The 18924-nt window shown below is 39.2% G+C and overlaps 1 protein-coding gene across 2 annotated transcripts in view; it reads right to left on the reverse strand.

The window, feature by feature from the left end:
- Window positions 1-731: 731 nt before the first annotated feature.
- FAM171B (family with sequence similarity 171 member B) overlaps window positions 732-18924 on the reverse strand; it is a 38344-nt gene continuing 20151 nt past the window's right edge. Inside the window, exons 2-8 of one of the 2 annotated variants that reach the window (XM_035571140.2) lie at window positions 15233-15466; window positions 14449-14541; window positions 13902-14060; window positions 11942-12109; window positions 9254-9370; window positions 8315-8438; window positions 732-8003 (exon numbers count right to left, since the gene is read on the reverse strand). In XM_035571140.2, coding sequence (XP_035427033.1) covers window positions 6671-8003; window positions 8315-8438; window positions 9254-9370; window positions 11942-12109; window positions 13902-14060; window positions 14449-14541; window positions 15233-15466 — 2228 coding nt within the window. In that variant the 3' untranslated portion in view covers window positions 732-6670. The remainder of the gene's footprint in view (window positions 8004-8314; window positions 8439-9253; window positions 9371-11941; window positions 12110-13901; window positions 14061-14448; window positions 14542-15232; window positions 15467-18924) is intronic. The other variant, XM_035571149.2, reaches the window with a different exon arrangement.

Below are 18924 nucleotides of genomic sequence, written 5' to 3' on the forward strand. Positions count from 1 at the left end.
GATCACAGAACACATGTAAGTGTCCCTTGTGGCAGGAAAACCTTTGCAAAGTGCTTGCCTGCAGTCTTGTAGGGTTTCTGAACAATGATGAAACTATTGAAATATGGCTTTCGTGAAGTTTAGAAAAGAGAAAGGCTTGAGAAATACTAGCATTAGATAAAATTAAAAACAGGACATTATACCCTGGAGTTCCATTTAAGCTCTTCTATATCACGGAATCGTACTGTTCTTCTACCTGGATTCTACTCAGATAATCTACTTTGAGATTATTTGTAGTTGGAATTGATGTCTGTCTTCTGCATTGTGCAGACATGCAGAAATCTTTTATTTTTTCCTCAGAGCCACAGAAAATGTCTAAATGGAAGAGTGGAGAAGAAAGATTTTGAGCAAGAGCAAAACCTGAAATAATATTCTTGTTCTCTGGGTACCCCTTTCCAATTAAGCAAAATCAATTTACACTGTAATCTTACTTGCACTAACCAAGGAACAGTAATCAGATTTAACATGGATATAGAAGCCTTTCTTAACTAGAAATGGGACAGAGAATATGACTGAATTAGAATTGGTAAATTTTTAAGGACAATAACAGTCTTTTATCATTAGAATTATGGCGATGAGAAATGCAGTCTTTTAGTGTTATTTAGAAAAGAAGTGTTACACGAGACAAATACAATCCTAGACAATGTATTATTTCAAAGACATTCAAATAAAAGTTAAGGGACTGATGACTTTTTAAAACTATTTTATTATATTGCATAAACTATGACATTTTACAAATCTTAGTTACGTTTTTAGCAACAGACAGACTGATACTGTAAGAGATGAAAATACACCTCTGACAAAATATAAAAAGGTAGAAATACTTAAAACCTGGATGCTGAATATCAATAATGTTTTAAATGAACCGTACCTGCTCTCGAGTGTTTCTGAAAAAGACTGCCACAGTAATGAAGTGTCTGGTGATTGTAAGGCTCCAACATGCAAGGTGGTGAGCACAGCCAGTGTCATCAGCTCACCTACGTTTCAGCACCTCAGTAATGGTCTATGATCTCCATGCTCTGGTGTGCACGAAAAAGTGTCTTTTTACACAGTAGCAAGATGATGTAAAAACAGTACTGTTCTAACATGGACTGAAGTGCAATGAGTGCCTCAAAGGAACTGAATCAGTTAAATTGAAGAAAAAAGTACCACTGCACTTTTGGGGAGGTGCAAATATAGAAATGTTTGATAATCTTAAACTGACTGAAAAAAAAAGTTACATTTGGTAAAATCATTTTTAAGCTGAGTGCTAATGCTAAAAATTATAAATACAGCTTTCACCCACCAGTCTTAAAATAATGTGAAGACATTTTTTTTTCTTTTAAATAAATATAACACACAAAGACTGCTTTTAAATGAAAACAAAGCTCAAATTAAAAATCTCTTAACCCACCTTTCATATGAATTATTTATCAGAAATGTACCTGCCCACAATTAGAAGTGTGGCACAATTTAGTAAGAATTCTATAAAAGAAGGCTCATTTTTAACTCTGTAGGCCTACCGTTGTGTTTTGCATATGTATAATTCCACCAAATTTTAAACAAAGAGAAGCTTGGGTTATGTACACAATGCAAGTTACGCCCCAAAATGAGATACGAATTGGTTCTAGAAAACAAAAATTAAATACATAAGTCAGTATAGTTTCTGCTTCTACTGGCAACAATGGTTAGCAGCTGAAAAAGGATTTTTATTATAATAATAATTTGTACATATAAACATATATTAATTTCATTTTTCGAGTTAAAATTCCAGTCTCATACCTGTAAATCCAGTAACTTCAAGACGCTTACTCTTAACTTACAAAGTTGAATTGGATCCCATATGTGGATTTTTAAAAGATACTACTATTCAGATTGCTAAAGATATACTTTAATTTCTTTTCAAACATAAAATACAAAAGAGACAGGGTGTACAATCATCATCATCATGCAGGAGTCAGTATTCCAACATAAAAACACCATATCTGCCTTTGAAAATACTATAAAAGCTACAGAATTGCAAGTATGAATTAGTTGGGTTTTATGGTTGTTTTTTTTTTTGGCTAACAGAAAAAAAATTACCTGTGCTTTTCCAATAGTCAGGTGTTCCACTGATAAAATAAGTCTGATGAAAGACGAAGGCACTTCAGCAGCCTAACTTCCTTTCAGATTTTCCTAATATGCAATGTTTCATATGCAGTAATAGGCAACGGATGTAGTTTACTGCATTTTAATTTGTACACTGTTATGAGTAATACTGTTAACCTGTTTTGCATTTTAACTAATGACAAGAGTTTCAAATGCTGTCCAATCATTTCATCCTCTTTGGTACAAATTACTGCTCAAAAACAAAGCATACCACTAAACATTTTCATTCCTGCATACCAGATTATCTTTTGTGCATCATCTCTAGCTCCGTATTGGTAAATAATGTCCCTAATCACCAAATCAGTTGTGCTTTCAGGTTTTTAAGGTATCAAACTTACAATTTTCTGACAGTACTATGAAGATTTTTCCTGTTAAACTAATGGAATTTTTAAGCTCCCCTCCCCCCATTTTTTTTAATACCTGACATTTGATAACAATATGAAAATTACTATCAATTAGCTTATTCTAGGGAACATATCCAGTCTAACGCACATATACATTATTTCATCTGATCACTTCCATTATTATACATCAAAGTACTGATCTGTGCCACATGAATTAATCTGCAGAAGCAGGCCTTCGCTAACTCCATTAACCACCTCACTGAAAACAGGTGACACCTGGAACTGGTACACCCATCTGCAAGAAGAATCTCAACATCATGATAATGTTTTGTCTTTTCCACCTATGTGCATATCATGTACAGTATCTGGAATTAAAATTTTTAGAACACAGTGTAGTCAAACTTTTTTTTTTTTTTTTTTTTTTTTTTTTTAAGAAAAAAGGATGAGAAAAAAAGAATTCCAGTCACTAAGAGGTAATACAGGTTTCTAGTGCATAAATTCCAACATACAACTGGAACATGAAGACTCAGACAATATATTCTGTAAATTACTGAATATAAATATGAAGAATTCTAAGTATTTTAGAGTATACAGCTTTTAAAATCCAAGATTTAATGCTCATGATAGGGCCAAGGAAGAACTCCCTGTCATTGTGTGCTTAGGGGCATTAGCAATTTTCACACATTTACCTTCCCATATACAGCTATGGGAATAATATCTCTCTACAGCCTAGCTTCCCATATTCTGACACAGAAAACAAGTTATATGTTTATTTTGCATATAAAACTAGACTTTGGAAAAGTCTTCTAAAGTGTCACCAGCAGCATAAAACATTATGTGATAGATGCTAGCAAGTTACACACATAAAAGTCGGTACATGGGATCTACAAAGCAACAGAAGATAGCTGGTCCTTGCCTGGCATGGATAGAAGCAACAGCTAAAAACAGCCTTGGAAATGGTATTATCAGAACTGCAACGTGCACTCCCGAGAAAAATTTGAATACTCTACTAAAATAAATGCTCATTCTCTCGTTAGCAAGAGAAGGGCAACAGTCTAGTAGAGACGGCAATCCACAATGAAGATGTTAATAGAAGGTGTCCTACATGGGGGTGCTATGGCTACTCTACAGCCTCTAAGGACATGTATTTACATACAGCTAAATCATCTCTATTGAAGATGAGAATATATAGATTGTTATTTCAGAAAGAAATTTGTCTTGCTTCCTGCTACCAAAAAGTCTAGCAGCAAGAAACTCTTTCAAGAACATGTTCACCTCTGACTTGCTTTGCTGCCTAGAAGCTGAAGTGCATCGCTTATGTATGGTCTCTGAAGAGGCCATTCTGTATGTCCATTACCTGTATGTCCAAGGTAAAATTGTGAATAGATCTAGACAACCAAAAAGCTCATTTAGACTTGATGGTTTAAAAACAAACTCCACTTTTCGCTCATGACCCACTGGCATAGCAGACAAGAACCTGCACCAAATCAGTACAACTTTTGGTACCATTCTTTTAAAATCTCGTACTCATACATACTCGTGTTGATCTTTTCAACATTTCTAATCCTTTTTCTTTGGTGCCCAGATACCTACTCTGATGCAGAACAGGAACGCTGGAGTGCAAAATTTAATTCCTCTGAACTCACATGAATAAAGCCATGTACTGTAGTCTTTATCTTTTGACGTTTTAAGTAAGTTTAAGGGATTAGGCGGTCTTGACATCTTACAATGAAAAAATGCATTAAAAACAACAAAAAATCTGCTATATATTTAATTTACTGGATCTGAACAAAATTAACAGACATCTCACTTGAATTTCAATAACTTGAAATCATCGTCAGGGACCTTCTGTTAATTTCAACAGAATATACGATGTTATCTCTTTGAAAAGGAACTCATCAGCACTGATGCAGCTCTAAGGAAGGTATTACTAAACCTCGAAAGCCAAAGCTTTCAAATCAAGTGTGCATCTATATGAAAATATAGATCTGAAGATATATAATGGATAACTAAAAGTATGTAAACAAAGGAAAGGATGAGAATATCACCACTTTGGGCTAGGAAGTTAGGCATACACCAAATCCAGTGAAACTGAATACAGGAAAATGTGTATTGTAAAAAATCATTTGGTACAGGAAAGGTGAATTACAGTTACCTAGTGAAAGTACCAAAGGCATGCTAATATGGCAAGCAATCTTAACATCTAAAGTAGATGAATGGCATAATTAAACCTAAGTCTTCTGGCCAAACAAAATCACAGACACCAGAAAAAGTTGGACTAATGTACTGCTATTAACATTCTAGTTACCCTATGTATTCTTCTACAAACAACACCATACAACCAACAATCCCAAAAGAACAGACATAGCTCACAACACAGTTTCCTGAGTCAATGCTCCCAGAAGCCCAGCCACACAGGACAGTTCCTGACTCTGAGCATCATGCTGCCACATCCTGACTGCAAGGTTGGGATGGATCTTCATATGCACCACCACCTTTCACTCCCTATTTTTCCTGTAGAAAGAAATCCTGAAGCACAGGCACAGAAAAAAATCGGGGTGTACTTCAACAACAGTAGATAACTGGCAGGGGAATCAGTACTGCAAGACAGACAACTCAGTGCACCTTACCTCACAATTTACATACAGGCATAGTATGCTTGGGTCTCAGTATTGAACCTAAACGACTACAAACTAAGGGAAATATTGTTATAAAGCTTTTTTAGGATGATTTGTTATCAAACTGCCAAAGCCAAAATGCTGAAACTTATTTCATCAGGGAAGCATCTTGAAAGCTATGGAAAGACATCCTATACACCATACAAAGCACATTGAGGTGTTGTGTATGCTTTTCTGTTAGCCAAAGCTGAAACTATCACTTTGACAAAGATGAACATAAAAATAAAGAATATTCCAATGGCCTTTTCCTTCCTCTATACATATCATAGTTACATTTCATGCACTCATGACTTTTGGTACGTTTAACTCTAAGATGAGTCATAAGTAGTATTTATACTGCATTACAGACCAAATTTTAAAGTCTGCTTCTCATGCTCATAAAAACCCCAACTTTTGAAAGCCTGCTTAGCCCCTCTACGATGCACAACCTGGGACAAACGTAGCTCAGACTAGCAGAATGTAGGCACATAAGCCTACGATTATCATCATCTTTCTTTCTTTTTTAATCATAAAATAAAAAGCAACAGCTTTCCCATTAAAAGGAACTATTACTTAGGCATAACTTGTCTAAGCTTACTTCCTTTTTCATTATGGGCCAAACTCTTAACATACATCTGCAGGAATTCAAGACAGTTCTGGAGCAAAACTGGTTCAACAGTAGGAAAGAAGAGATTTTAACTGATAAATGAAGCCAAAACAAGCCACTAGGATCAGCAGCTTCAAATGCTAACAGAACCAGTCCTTTTCTGCTGAGGTGGACGCTTCCTAGCAGATGCCAATCTTCAACATCCACAGCTTGTATCAAGAAGGACTAAAACAGATGGGCAACATCTTAAGACAGCAGAGACCATGAACTGAAGTGGCCACACAGTTTGTACATGTCCCCCTGCTGGCACTGCTGTTTGGAATGGTAACCTTTTGCACATGGATGGACACAGAGAAAGGGCAGTGATGCTATAGAGCTCTGGTGATAAATCCAACAGAGCTCTTGTGCTGGTGTCACGGGACTACATGATGAAGCGTTGTACATCATACAAAGTAGCAACAGATACCTAGAAAAGTTCACATATAAAATACTGTACAGATGGTCACATTTATTAGGAACAAGGCTGAGGAATGGCTTTAACCACTCTGCCAATGCATTAGCAACAAGTAAAAAACAAAATATGTGCCTACATTTCTCGCTGTGCATTCTGAGAGGTGCGTCCAAGAATGACAGGCTAATTAAAATGTGGGCCTTCCCTATACTGCCATCAAAATTAGGAACTGGAGAGTTTTAATTTGTCTTTTCCTGTAATCAATTCATATTGAATATCAATTGCCCAGTTGAAGTAACTCAAACTGTACATTAAAAAAAAAACAAAACTTTTCTTGATACTAGAAAACAACATTTCTCTTGTAAACCCAACACTGCAGAATTACGCAAGCAGCCAAGAGGTCAACAACCAGCAGGGAGAGCAACAGCACAAAGCACATTGTGTTCTAATTTATAGGAATAAGTGGCCTCTCTTCTCTTTTCTTCCAAATATTTGTTTTGCTATCTCTTTTGGTGATAGGTGGTCTATCCCTTTTTTTAGGTGAAGGGATACTGGATTCCTGACTTCCTGACACAGTTTTTCTTCTTAGACCTTCTTCATCGTGCTGTTCCATGACTGGCCCATTCCCACCATCCAAAATGTGCCTCACAGCCTGGTCCTCTGGAGTGCACACAGTGGTCCCACTTTCACTGCTACTCAGATCCAGATCTTCCAAGTAAAGGATCTTTGAGTGTGGCATATTTTTTATGAAAGTTTTTTCTCTCTCCAGTTTCCTACTAGGATGATGCTCGTTCATGTCCACACCAGAGTCCAGACTGGTATCATTACTCTCTGTTTTTCTGCCCTTTTTCAGATCTATAAAGGAATGCCTCACTTGAGCTATTGGCTTTCCATCCAGGGACACAAACCACGCTCGAGGGTGCGGAGATGGCTTTCCTTTAGAGAGCTCCAGTAATGTTTGTTCTGAGATGCCTTGAAGTTCAGATGAAAACGGAGTCATTACAACTGCTTCATTCAACGTCCCAGGAACAGAGACGGATTCCAGTAAACTATTAGTGTACCGGCCCCAGCTTGACGTTTGAGAAGGTAAGCCCTGTTCACCATCTAATGTGCTTTTTTCATCTCTGCAGACAGAAGGTTGTGGATGAGAGTGCACCGGCATTTTCGGTAATGTTTGCATGTAACCGTCTCGATTCATGGGTTCCATCATGGGGTTATATACTAACTGCCCTTTCCTTGGCAAAGTTGCTGATTTAGCAGCATGCAATTGTTCTGGGGAATGGAAGAGGTCAGCAGTTTGAAGAATAGCAATAGGTTGATTGTAAATATGCATTAGATGTTCTGGGATATGGGAAAGCCCATATATCTCCTCTTGCAGCGTAAGATACCTGTTTTGGTCTTGAATGTCCCTAGGAGCCTGGGAAATAGCACTGTTGCTATGCTTTGGCTGCTGTAAGTGTCTGATTCCAGCATTAGGCTCCAATGAATGTTCTGAATTTATTGACTGACCAGTTTGACAGGCTGACTGATAAGAAGCATCCTCGTTGTAGATTTTAAAGTTGTCTCTTGATTTTCCATCTTCTGTGTCTATGGATATCCTTCTTTGAGGACTGTATGAAGACATCTTCGGTGGATATAACTGAGACTTATCCTCTAACTTTAAAGATCCCTTGGCTGTATTGATGTGATTTATGTGAGTTGTTGACGTTGTCTGGTCTTTTTTCACAACATCCAGCTTCGTATTTTTTTCCTTCTTTTGTGTCCGACCACATTTGTCCCTAAGCAAAAGAAACGCAAAGTGACTGCAGAGCATGCTAGGAAATACTAACTGTTCACTACCATAGTTGAACATTAGATGTTGGTTAAGAAGTTACTAGTCACAAACTTAAAATGAAGTTCTGTAATCACCAAAAAAAAAAAAAAAAAGGCTATATATGTTGGACCTTAGTGTATAGAGCAAACAAATTGAAAAAACATTCATAACTTCTTTTAAATTATGTTAAGAAAACCAGTCGCAATATCAAGAAACTGTTTATCATCCTTAAATTACACTCATGCTGAACTTATTAAAGCCTCTCTTTTTGCTTACCTGCAGTAACAAAGAAGAACAGCAAAAAATCCAATGATAATGATAACAGTACCTCCCAATATGGCCGTAAGGAACACAGTGTGATAAGCTGTTATGTCCTTGGAAACTGCACTAATTATGGATTCTAGATTTTCAGATAGAAAACCAGACAAGAATTAGTCGTCAAAACCAGGTAATTCTGCTTGATATGCAGAGCTGAAACTAACAGGTCACGTTCTACTTCTCCAGTCATTTTGTGTTCCTATAGCACTACGTTCATCTCTCCTCTTCACCTTGCTATTCCAGCAGACTAGAAAATACACAAACAGTAGTTACAATATAATGGATCTTATAAGATTCGTTTCAAATACTATAGACTTACCATGACATGTACTCAATGCCAGCCAAATGACATTTGTATCCACACTGACTTAGAAACATCATCTACATTTTCCATTTAGTACTTTTGTTAGAAAGTGCTTTTTAGTGTTTTTTAATCTTGACATCACATTTCTCCTGTAAGAAGCTCTTAGTATGAATATGCAAGATCTAAATGTGCAACAAGCCCACATAAAACAGGTTCCACTGGGACTTTTTACCTATGCCCAACTTTCTTGCATTTCTTTCTCATATATTATCCTCAACAGTAAGGGACATAAGCCCACTGATTTTTAAGTTGCCATAGTCACAGTTCCCTCGAAGGGTTCTTCCAAGAGACAGCAATACTATAAACACCTACCCCCTAATGCTGCTGTGGTAAAGTCCAGGCTGCATTGAAAGTTCTAAGAAACACTTACATGCATGAAGGCACGCTATCAGAATTCAAACAAGCAAAAGTTATCCAACTGTTGAAATGTTATGTAATTTTCCCTTGCTACTGTTATACAAAACAATCTGACATCCTGATGATACGTTGGTACTTGGATTATTCAGTACTTTCTTTTACAGTTGTTGCAATACCTCTTGTTCCAGGCAGTGGAGCTGCTATCCAGTACCCTAATTGTTGAGCAGTGTATGTCCATACTAATTGTCCATTTGCTTCCTTTACCATTCCTAGACCACGGCTTACCCAAGCACCTGAAAAAGACAAAATATTGCACATGCCATGCAGCATTCCTCTGTATCTAAAATCATCAGCAATCTAACTATGATCAAAAATAGAAGTTTACAGGAAAAATTAAACTTCTGTCCTACGTACCATGTGTTAGACAGCTTTAGCTAAACATGCAAACTTTCTCTTGATATTTTCAATGAAAATATCCCTGTGTGAACACTGAGTTTGAAACAACGTAGCAAAATCAATTACTTCAATTAATTTAATAACACATTTTTTAAATTAATAGATGCCTTGCATAGATATGCCTGTAAACAATTTTGGAAAAAAAATAAAATCCTATTATATGAGCTTAAGCATGTATTAAGGCCAAGCCCCCAAATGAACAGGCAGGTAATTTAAACATATGAATAGAAGTTTAACATTAGCTCATACCACTTAGTGGGAAAGCAACATAATCTAATAAGCTACAATGGGATAAACAATGCTTGTCATGAATGTTCCCTTTCCTCCTTCCTCCCACAAGACAAGAACAGTTCAATTAGACCAAGGAAGGTCTATTGTTAGGCCATAGATTCCACACCATCTGGGAGGCAATGCAAAACACAGGTCTTATGGTATGCCAGCTTCTATAGTTAATAAAGTATGCAGTAGAAGAGACAGAATTAAACCGTGTATTATTTGAATACATTAATTATGCACCACCTGACATGGAAGCACTGATTCTTTATGACAAATTACCCAAGGACTTCAGAGTTCAAAAGTACATCTCAACATTTGCTGAGGACATCTTGCATGCAAGATGTTCCATGCCAGAGCCTATTATTCAGTGTGGTGGTACCTCTCCATGCAGCTCAGATGGGGCCCTACTGCTACTCATGGGTGCTCTCCAATGTGTGCTGGAGAGCAGAGGTATTCAGCTCCCTCAGTTACCAGAACTCTGATTAAGGAATACCTTGCTAGTACTCAGTTACCTGAGAAACAAGTCATATTTTGTGCATGTCAGACCAAAGGTAAAATAAAGGTATTTAAAAACAAACATGCAGAACAACGAATGCAGTTGCAAAACCCCACTGTAGAGGAGACGTGAGGAAGCAGAATAAAGTGGTAGCTGCAGTTTTGCCTGAAAGATCTCTCTCCTTGCTCCCAGCCCTTCCTGTTCTTTCCTCACCAAGCAGCAGCGAGGGCTCCAGGTTCCATAAGAACACGACACTTTAGTCAGTGCCAATCACAAACAATTCACCTTTACAGAACCTCTACCAGAGAACAACCCCAAAGGTGAAAAGACAACTGTTATTATTTTTTCTTGGTTTTGGGTTAGTGCATCACACTCTTGCTCTACCCTCAAGGACAACATGCCCAAGCAGGCACATCAAGTAGGCTCCTCAACACCCACATATGCAACTTACACGAGTTTATTTCTCATCTGCCCTGGTGCTGAAATGCAATACTTCCATCAGCTTTTTGTTTTAATAGCACTATTGACCTAGTTTTATTAGTTTTGTAAGTTAAAACAGCTCAGCATAGGTACAGATGACCACAGGAGCTGAAAAAGGTAGTTGCAGCAACAAGAAATTAAATCCCTTAATGCTATTTTACCATCGCAGATTATGACTCTTACTTTGATAAAGAATGCTGTCTTTAATCACAACTTCCCTTTCTGAAGTCTTCTAGGTGTCTAGACAGATTTCATCTTTATGCCAAAACTTACTCTATATGCCATTTTTAATTAGCATGTTCTCATTTCAAATCAGTATTCTTTGGTTGTTCCTAATTAATATAATCATTTTATTTCTCAAATGTGTAAACAAGAATTCTTTAGAGTTGGTATCCCTTTCTCTACTTCCAATTATTAACAGCTTTTTACGTCGGTAAGGAGTAAGACTCTCTTACTTCTTCACTCACATATTTCAAGATGAAAGTGTGATGGAAAGCGTAAGGTGCAAGGTACATGAGTACACTAACACACACGCACCTAACACAGGACATCGAAGTGGAGTAAGTGTATGCAGCTCATTACCCTTGACTAAAATTAGACATGAAGGGATGACAAAAGAGGTTTACAATATCTAATCCCCAGCCTCCCACGCATACTTAAAGAACTTTTTGATAACCCTCTGATAACTCTTACCTCCCCCCTTCATTTCACTTTCTGAATTGTTTTTGTTGACTAAATGAACATTTTTTCCAGTTTTTATGTCAAAGGATTTTGAGAACTATACCCTAGAAAACAAAGCATTCATGTTTTCAGTTCTGTTTTGCTGTCCTTTAAAAAGGCACAGAAATTCCACGCTTTAAGTTTGACACCTTACAAAATATATGTGCCTTGAATAAGTAGTCTGCATGAAATCAAACATCAGTTACATTATGGATGTGTTCAACAGGAATGCTAATAAATTTTACCGAGGCTTTTGGAACTAATTAAAGGGGGCATGTCCCATTGAACAATTCAAGTTGGCCAATCAAACAAGCAACACAGACCCCCTAACAGAATTCACGACAGCTTACCACCACCACCCATACATTAGTGCAGCCAATGCTTCACAACAAAATACCATGCACCCAGAACTATAATAAAAATTTGGCCTACTTACCACTTTTCATATCAAATGTCCATGCAGGTACAGCATCTCCTGATTTTACAGTATTTGTAGGCAGAGGAAGTGTAATCTGAATAGGACCATTTACTTTCAGCTCTTTCCCAGCCAAAAGAACATTTACACATATTGCAGCAAGAGGAGTCAATTCAATGCTTTTGAAACCTGAATTTGAGAAATATCTTGTCTGTAATTCTCTATTCACAGTGTACTTTTTAAAAAAATATTTACAATTAAGAAACTATCCTCATAGTGAGAGGCAAGCACTCATCTGCACCGAGCTACACATTTCTATGTCACTAACTTGGTCAAACAAAACGAATATTTCTAGCATTTTAGATCTTGTACTTCAAGTGAAACACACTCATTTCTCTACCAAATCTGATAGAAAGGAACATACTTCTGACACAGAGATTCAGCACTGACTGCAGAACCAATGATTAGGCAAAACTTGGCTTGGGGTTGAAGAAAGAAAGGTTTATCATGTACTTTGATTTCAAAGTAGCTAGTCAATATGAAAATACATGATGAAAGACTTTTTTTTTCATCATTGCAATATATGCAACATTGAATCCAACTGAAGGTATATTGCAAACATATAATTGCTACATTTCTCCTCTTAATCAAACAGTCCTCTTAATAAACTTTCCTGTAAGAATTAATTTTAACTGCCAAATTAGAAAGTTAACTGAATAGTTAATCTTGAAGCTTGTCAAAGCACTCAAAGCCAACTGCATATACAAAGCTTACAGTGCAGCTTTTAAGTTTTTCCTTTGTTTTCCTTGCATTTGCAATTATTTCAGAGTCCACAATATGACAAGATATTGAAAAAAAAAAAAGAAACTGAATCAGTAAGTACTAGAATACCATTAAATCTGTGCAAGCTGTTAGAAGCTGCTTGTGAGAAAACTCCTGGCACATCAGATATCAATTAGCTTCCACCTGCCCTAAAAGGAAGCCTATTCCTTTAGGAGCATATGAATAATTTAAAACACATGCTAGACAGACTGAAAGAAAAACCAATGAGGAGAAACACTGCTTATTCTCTTACGCTTTAAATTTAAAGAGGTGAAATATAGATGAGAATGGTTTTAAAATAGTCAAGTTGATATTGAGTATATGTGATGATTGTAATTCAATGAAAATTGAAGAAGAGTTGGTTGAAATAAACCCACTAGTAGCTTCCTCATGCAGTGCAATTAAATTAAGAGCCTCATGGCTTCAGGCCCACTGGGAATAGAAAGAAAAGAACAAAAGAGACATGGAATTGTATACCATACAATCTGCCAGAGATTACTGTATTTATGTAAATAAGAAATAGCTAATAGAATGACGAATGCTGAAAGATCCAACTGCATCTCAGAGGAGTTACAACAACTAATGAAATCACTTACTGCTTCTCCTGTGAAACAGAATCACAGAAAGCATTACAACAACTGTGCTCTGTATACATACTGACTATTTGGTCTCCAACAGGTTTACACAGATTAACTGTCTATGAGCCAAAATATAGCTTCCATAACATCTATATGCTAGGAGTAAAGCTCCAACAGCAAAGCAACAGAATTCTAGTCAAAATGCAGAAAAGCATTGCTCAAGTCAGCTGCTGCAGTTCGACTGATTTCTTTAGGTTCCCTGAATTCACACACTGGCCATAACCGTATTTTAATGTGTTTATTAGACTAGTGATACAGTCTCATGAAATCCTAAACTTCTTGAAATGAAAGTAATACAGAAGCCTAATTATTGTGCATTAGAACTCCACAGCTGTACTTCAGCACTACATAGAACTACGGATACATAAATATATATATAAAGCAGAATGAAGGAGTATTTCTGTGTTGTCACATATTATATTCTCATACTACATGGAACAAGTTAAAGGGTGACAAGACTTCTCAGATGCATTATATTTAAAAAAATGTATTTAAGAATTTAAATAACATATTTACTATACCTGATCTATTTAGAAGTATTCCTGTTGTATAGAGAAAACTGTCCACTTTCAAAAACTGCTCTGGCACTGTCAGATAAGCTGTAACATTTGTAACATGGTGATTTGTTGGAAGCCTTATTAAAGATTTTTGAAACTGAACACTTGGTTGAGATTTGGCATCTGCAAAAGAGTAATATTTTGTCTTAACAATGGTAAAAAACACAACCACTGTTTTTATTACTGCCTAGAAATCCAATCAGCACAGCAATCTGTTTTCACCCACTTTCTCCAAGGTCATGTATTTCTAGTCCAGCATCTGTCACAAACATACAGTTAAACAAGTGACTGAAATTTTGACCCTGAGTAGATAAGCAGTATCTATCTCTTCTTGTGGAAAATAGTGCTCAAGTAGCCACTGCCTAATGGACTTCTATTTCCATAGAAGATCAACAAATGTTGACAAATAACCCTTTACAGAGAACATGAAGATGCTAATTTTGTTTTGTATGTGTACAGATTGTTATCACACAAGGTAGACATTTTTTTGGTCCATATACAATTAACTTACCAGACAATTTTCCAGTAATTAGAACAGTATCTTCAAACAGCCATATATTTGCTTGACTTTGTGGGAATAACGAAAGTGTCACAGACGAGTATACTGTGGAAAGTGATAATATCTGTTACACTGTGCAACTGAAAAAAAAGATCCCATAAGCTCTCTGATTCTGAAAGAATAGGGAATAGAGCAGTTAAAAAAAAGAGTACATGAAGGCTGGATAAATAAATGAGTTCTGTTGTCCAGAGCAGAAATTTTGTTGGTTAGACCAGATGGCATATGCTGTATGTTTGCTAGTGTTGTGCATTTTCTATGGTATATGAGTGGCTAGAGTTATTAAGAGTCCACCTCTTTTTTTGTTGTTGTTATTTTCTTAACCTTTTTTAAGAGACTTAAAAAAAGGAAAACTTGTGAGGAAATGCTGCTGAAAAGAAGCTCTAAGGACTCAAAGCACTGACACTCCAGGAATCACTGGAGAAAAGATGACTTTTGTCAGAAACAAAATAAACTCAGCAAAGGGCTGATGATATAAGTAAACAATTGCTCAGAACATGCCTGCAAAGTTGCAATATAACCTACTTAGTTAACAAGGGCTACTTTCAGTTTTACAACAGTATGAATTATTGACAAATCTATCAGGTCATTCACCCTTACATCTGTATTGACAGGCATCACCTCCCTTGACCGGCTTCAGTCATTTTCAGTTGACACTAAGTACACAGACTGCTAAGAGAAAGAAATTTAATTACCAATAGACACAGTTTAATAATAGGACTATAAGAGGCTTACATACTTGGCATTCTCCCAGTCTTCCAAGGCAAAGGTGTTAACATGTAGCCATCCTTGTATGATACGATAGTTAAACTTAATCCTAATTTGTAGGGAACTTTTATTAATACTGCTCCATTGTTTCCAGTAAGAGTAGAATTCGTCTTCGTGTAGTTAACAAACACTTCCACAACTGCTTGTCCCAGGTACTGGTGACTGATGATGTCATTTACTTGAACCTTTAGCATAAACACAGATCCTATTAAAAAAAAGGAAAAAAGGAGGTCATGATATATCGTAACTAAGTTCTCATTTCATTACTTATTGCAGATCACCGAAATTACTGGTTTTCAAACTTTGTCACGATCTGGTAATAAAACTTAATAAAACCGGGAAGCACAAAACACCTAGCTAATGCATTCTAATGCTGCAAATGTTAGACTGTTGGTTACTTTACCCTTGAATGATTAAGTTAAGCTTTTCTTTGCGGAAGTGTGGTGAAAACGTACTTCATCTGGCCTCTTAGTAGCTCTTGTATTACGTGTGCAGATCTCTGTCAAAAAAAGGACTACCTTTGTTAAATTATTTTCTTGGATATGCCGTAACCCCTCATATAACTAAACTAGAAATGAAAGTCTTTTCCTTTGTCCAACAGCTGTTTAGCCCTTAGCCTGAGACAGAGTACTAAGGAAGTCCAGTTACGGTAGCTGTTGCTATTAGAGAAATTGTTCCTTAACTCATGATAATTACCCAGCAGCTGCCTAGTTCTGGCCCAGGAGTGGTTATGTTAGGTGCTAGCGAACCGCTGCTCTTGCCATTTCCGCAGCCGGCTGGCAGATGCAGTGCCAGGCCCTGGATTATGGTGCAGCTTGGGAAAACACCACGCGCAGAGATGTTAAAGTGATGTGCGAGCATAGCACAGCAGATCCCATTTAGAAGGAAGAGTGAAGAACTGACAGAGCAGAATTGGTGAGCCTGTGGTTGTTGTGTAGAAAATGAAGAAAGAGGCAGATGCCCAGCCTATCTCCGAGCAGCCAGTACCCCTCCCATCCCCCAGCCAGCCACCCCACATTAATTGTCCAGCACGGTACGGAATACCCCTTTGGCCAGTTGGGGTTAGCTGTCTTGCTTCTGTCCCCTCCCAGCTCCTGATGCGCCCCCAGCCTCCTCGCTGGCAGGGCAGTGTGAGAAGCTGAAAAGCCCTTGACTCAGTGTAAGCACTGCTCTGCAACAATCAAAACAAGTAGGAGACATTTCTTCTCAGAAAGAGCAGTCAGGCATTGGAATGGGTTGCCCAGGGAAGTGGTGGCGTCACTGTCCCTGGGGGTGTTCAAGGGAAGGTTGGACCTGATGCGTGGGGACATGGTTTTGAGGGTGACATTGGTAGCAGGGTGATGGTTGGACCAGACGATCTTGAAGGTCTTTTCTGACCTTAATGATTGTGTTACACTGATGAGAGGCTAGAGCCTGAGCTGGAAAACGTCATGTGGAACATGTGGAACAAGGTAGATAGCTGTGCCAGGGGGAACAATGGCAAGGCCAGGGGAGAAGGCAATGGCCCGACTGAAGTGCATCTACACTAATGCACGCAGCATGGGTAACAAACAAGAGGAACTGGAAGCCATCGTGCAGCAGGCAGGCTATGACTTGGCTGCCATCACGGAAACGTGGTGGGACCACTCTCATGACTGGAGTGCTGCAATGTCTGGCTATAGGCTCTTCAGAAGGGACAGGCAGCACAGAAGGGGTGGTGGTATGGCTCTCTATATTAGAGAGTGTTTTGATGTTGTGGAACTTGAGGCTGGGACTGATAAGGTTGAGTCTCTGTGGGTTAGGATCAGCGGGAAGGCCAACAAGGCAAGCATCCTGGTGGGGGGCTGTTATAGACCGCCGAACCAGGATGAGGAGACAGATGAGGAGTTCTACAGGCAGCTGGCAAAAGTTGCAAAATCGTCAGCGCTTGTTCTCATGGGGGACTTCAACTTCCCAGACATATCCTGGAAACACAACACAGCCCAGAGAAAGCAGTCTAGGAGGTTTCTGGAGAGTGTGGAAGATAGCTTCCTGATGCAGCTGGTTAGAGAGCCTACCAGGGGAGATGCCCCGCTAGACCTTCTGTTCACAAACAGTGACGGACTGGCGGGAGATGTGGTGGTCGGGAGCTGTCTTGGGCACAGTGACCACGAAATGGTAGAGTCCTCTATTCTTGGCGAAGCCAGGAAGGGGACCAGTAAAACCACTGTCTTGGACTTCTGGAGGACTGACTTTGAGCTGTTCAGGACACTGGTTGGCAGAGTCCCTTGGGAGGTGGTTCTGAAGGGCAGAGGAGTCCAGGAAGGCTGGGCACTCCTCAAGAAGGAAATCTTAATGGCTCAGGAGCGGTCTGTCCCCACGTGCCCAAAGACGAGCCGGCGCGAAAGAAGACCGGCCTGGCTGAACAGAGAGTTGTGGTTCGAGCTTAGGAGAAAAAAGAGGGTTTATAATCTTTGGAAAAGAGGGCGGGCCACTCACGAGGACTATAAGGCGTTGCAAGGCTGTGCAGGGACAAAATTAGAAGGGCCAAAGCTCATCTGGAGCTAAATCTGGCTACTGCTGTTAAAGATAACAAAAAGTGTTTTTACAAATACATCAACACAAAAAGGAGGACTAAGGAGAATCTCCATCCTTTACTGGATGCGGGGGGAAACTTAAGTTACAAGGGATGAGGAAAAAGCTGAGGTGCTTAATGCCTTCTTTGCCTCAGTCTTTAGCGGCAAAACCACTGTTCTCTGGATACCCGGTACCCTGAGCTGGTGGAAGGGGATGGGGAGCAGGATGTGGCCCTCACTATCCATGAGGAAATGGTTGGCGACCTGCTACAGCACTTGGATGTACGCAAGTCGATGGGGCTGGATGGGATCCACCCGAGGGTACTGAGAGAACTGGTGGAGGAGCTGGCCAAGCCGCTCTTTATCATTTATCAGCAGTCCTGGCTATCAGGGGAGGTCCCAGTCGACTGGCGGCTAGCAAATGTGATGCCCTCCGACCCAAGAAGGGCCGGAGGGTAGACCCGGGAAACTATAGGCCTGTTAGTTTGACCTCAGTGCCAGGGAAGCTCATGGAGCAGATTATCTTGAATGTCATCACGCGGCACTTGCAGGGCAACCAGGCGATCAGGCCCAGTCAGCATGGGTTTATGAAGGGCAGGTCCTGCTTGACTAACCTGATCTCCTTCTATGACCAAGTAACACGCTTAGTGGATAAGGGGAAGGCTGTGGATGTGGTCTACCTTGACTTCAGTAAGACTTTTGACACCGTTTCCCACAACATTCTCCTCAAAAAACTGGCTGCTCGTGGCTTGGACTGGCATACGCTTTGTTGGGTTAAAAACTGGCTGGATGGCCGGGCCCAAAGAATTGTGGTGAATGGAGTCAAATCCAGTCGGAGGCCGGTCACTAGTGGAGTCCCCCAGGGCTCAGTACTGGGGCCGGTCCTCTTTAATATCTTTATCGATGACCTGGATGAGGGGATCGAGTGCACCCTCAGTAAGTTTGCAGATGACACCAAGTTAGGTGCGTGTGTCGATCTGCTCGAGGGAAGGAAGGCTCTGCAGGAGGATCTGGATAGGCTGGACCGATGGGCTGAGGCCAACTGTATGAAGTTCAACAAGGCCAAGTGCCGGGTCCTGCACCTGGGGCGGAACAACCCCAAGCAGAGCTACAGGCTGGGAGATGAGCG

This window comes from Cygnus atratus, chromosome 6, assembly GCF_013377495.2.
Source record: "Cygnus atratus isolate AKBS03 ecotype Queensland, Australia chromosome 6, CAtr_DNAZoo_HiC_assembly, whole genome shotgun sequence".
NCBI classification, from domain to species: Eukaryota; Metazoa; Chordata; class Aves; order Anseriformes; family Anatidae; genus Cygnus; species Cygnus atratus.